Raw genomic sequence first — 2500 nt, forward strand, 5'->3', positions numbered from 1 at the left:
GTGTGTGTGTGTGTGTGTGTGTGTGTGTGTGTGTGTGTGTGTGTGTGTGTGTGTATTTTAGTGAACCACAGAGAGAACACAAAAAGCCCTGAGGGCTTATTTCCATTGTGGTCCTGTGTATTCAATTCATAGAGACATTTAAAGACACACAATAATATACTATAATATATCCTAGACATCATCAACATGTGGGGTGGGGGGGGGCGTCATTTCTGGTGTTAAGGTTAGATGTTAATCAGACCAGTTACCATTTGCAGACAGGTGCTTGAGAAATGACCTGACCACGTACTGTATGGCCATGAAGATTTCCATTCCATTCCATGGGCCGGTACGACAGCACTTATGCACAACATTAAGCCTTTGCAATTCTGCACACTTGAGTAACTGCATGTTCAAAATATGGGGGAGCTTGGCTCCCATGAAAACGATGGTGCCACTGGTTTTATTCTGCATACATTTATATTTTCCTGTATATTTAGGATCCTGAAATAAATAATAGGCTGATAGTTTGTGTCTAATAAACACAGTATTGTCTATTGTTTCTGTGGCCATCAATGTGTGCGTACTCAACACACGGTACACAAGGTACTGTACATTGTCTTTCAAGTGAACGTCTTCTGTGGGCATGCTCATAATTGTCATGGGATGCAACCTAGGTCTAGTCTGTTTAGCAAAGTAATACAAACCATAGCCTGTAGTCTTTGTGATGTAATTTTTATTGCATCTCAGCTAGAGAGCGATAAAAAAATTATAACTTTTTTCAAAGTTCCAGGCTAAATAACTTTGTGAAATGTTAGACTGATTGTTTCTTTAAACATTTTTCAAACATAGACCTAAAGAAAAAGAAGAAGAAGAATAACTGAGTCTATTGAAAGGAGCTGGTGTCTTGGATGGGATGTCATTTGTAGATCAGTCAGACGACCAAGTCACACTGTCTGGCACATGCATACTACTCTGTCTATATGCAGTCCGACCCAAATCTATGCTGAGCTCAACAAATGGCCTCTCAAGAATGAGTCCATATGACCACGGTCTGTCATATTTGTGGTCTTTGACAAAGTATAGTGACTCTTTACTGATGTGGCTCAAGACGGAACGCAGGCGTTTTCTGGAAGAATTTAGCATCACCCAGAATGTACCATCAAGGACGATCTTCTTTCAGACATCTCATATGGCATATCAGCACTTTTGCGGCATACATTCATCCTCCTGTCACCACTAGAGTTTGAGATAATAAAGATTGGCTGGGGTGTCTAACTTCAAAGTCCCACAGTAGCTGTCGCTGGTATGATAAGCTGAGACAGCTGGCACATGCTGTACCACAGACATGTACACACACACACACACACACACACACACACACACACACACACACACACACACACACACACACACACACACACACACACACACACACACACACACACACACACACACACACACACACACACACACACACACACACACACACACACACACAGTAAACTCCTCAGTGATATTGTACAAATGTACAAATGTAACCAAATGGACCAATATGAGTAATTTATCCATTGCCCCAGGCTGTAAGAATTAACATTAAGATGTAGCCTTTTACAGGTAGGTAGATTTAAGTGTATTACGCTATGTTTGGCTGCCGCCCCACGCTGAGTAGATAGGCTTCAGCCACGGCGGCACCAGAGACAGAAAATCTCAGTGTCTCCCTGCTCTTCAATGAGAAATGTAGACCCTGGTGTCGGGTAGGCCACATACTGGTTGAAAAGTAGTACTGCCTCAAACTCTTAATCCTCTGGAGTCGGCCATGTCAGCCCTGAAGAAAAAGGATAGTCATTTTGTATTTCAAAATAAAATGCCAGATGCCAGAGGGACCCAATGTTTGGTCTTCCATGTGTGGTCGACCAGGCTTCAAATCTCAGGTATAGGAGAAAAACACTTACGGATTGCAGCTTTAACACTGAGGAGTTTACTGTGCAAACAGACAAACAAATATAGAGACATGCGCACATACGTGCACGCACGCATGCACACACTATGTCCTGTCCTACCTGCCAGGCAAAGTCCGAAGATGGTGAGAAGTACCAGGATGTAGAGGGACACGATGGCGTACTTGATGGCCGACAGCGAGTTGAGGTGACTGCAGCACTGCTCCTGTTTCCTGCGACGCTTCCCAGACCCTGCAGCACCACACCCATGAGAACAAGGTTTGAAGGTTTCATTCCAGAAATACACAACACCATTGTACAGATAGATGTACCGTAAATTTCGGACTATAAGCCGCGACTTTTTTCCCATTTTTCGACCCTGCGGCTTATATAACGGTGCGGCTTATCTATGGATTTTTACAGCTAACGGCCACTAGGGGACCTCCTAAATCTATGGATTTTACACCCGCGGCTTATAGTCCAGTGCGGCTTATATATGTACAAATCATTCAATTTAGCTGCTGCGGCTTATATTCAGGTGCGGCTTATAGTGCGAAAATTACGGTACACTGTAAAATCCT

At 43.3% G+C, this 2500-nt stretch overlaps 1 protein-coding gene across 1 annotated transcript in view; it reads right to left on the minus strand.

Moving 5' to 3' along the window:
• Nucleotides 1-2500, minus strand: part of scara5 (scavenger receptor class A, member 5 (putative)) — a 106008-nt gene that overhangs the window by 88871 nt on the left and 14637 nt on the right. Inside the window, exon 3 of the mRNA XM_080452592.1 lies at nucleotides 2043-2171. Coding sequence (XP_080308718.1) covers nucleotides 2043-2171 — 129 coding nt within the window. The remainder of the gene's footprint in view (nucleotides 1-2042; nucleotides 2172-2500) is intronic.

Source organism: Gymnoscopelus braueri (assembly GCF_963280865.1).
Source record: "Gymnoscopelus braueri genome assembly, chromosome: 16".
Lineage (NCBI taxonomy): Eukaryota > Metazoa > Chordata > Actinopteri > Myctophiformes > Myctophidae > Gymnoscopelus > Gymnoscopelus braueri.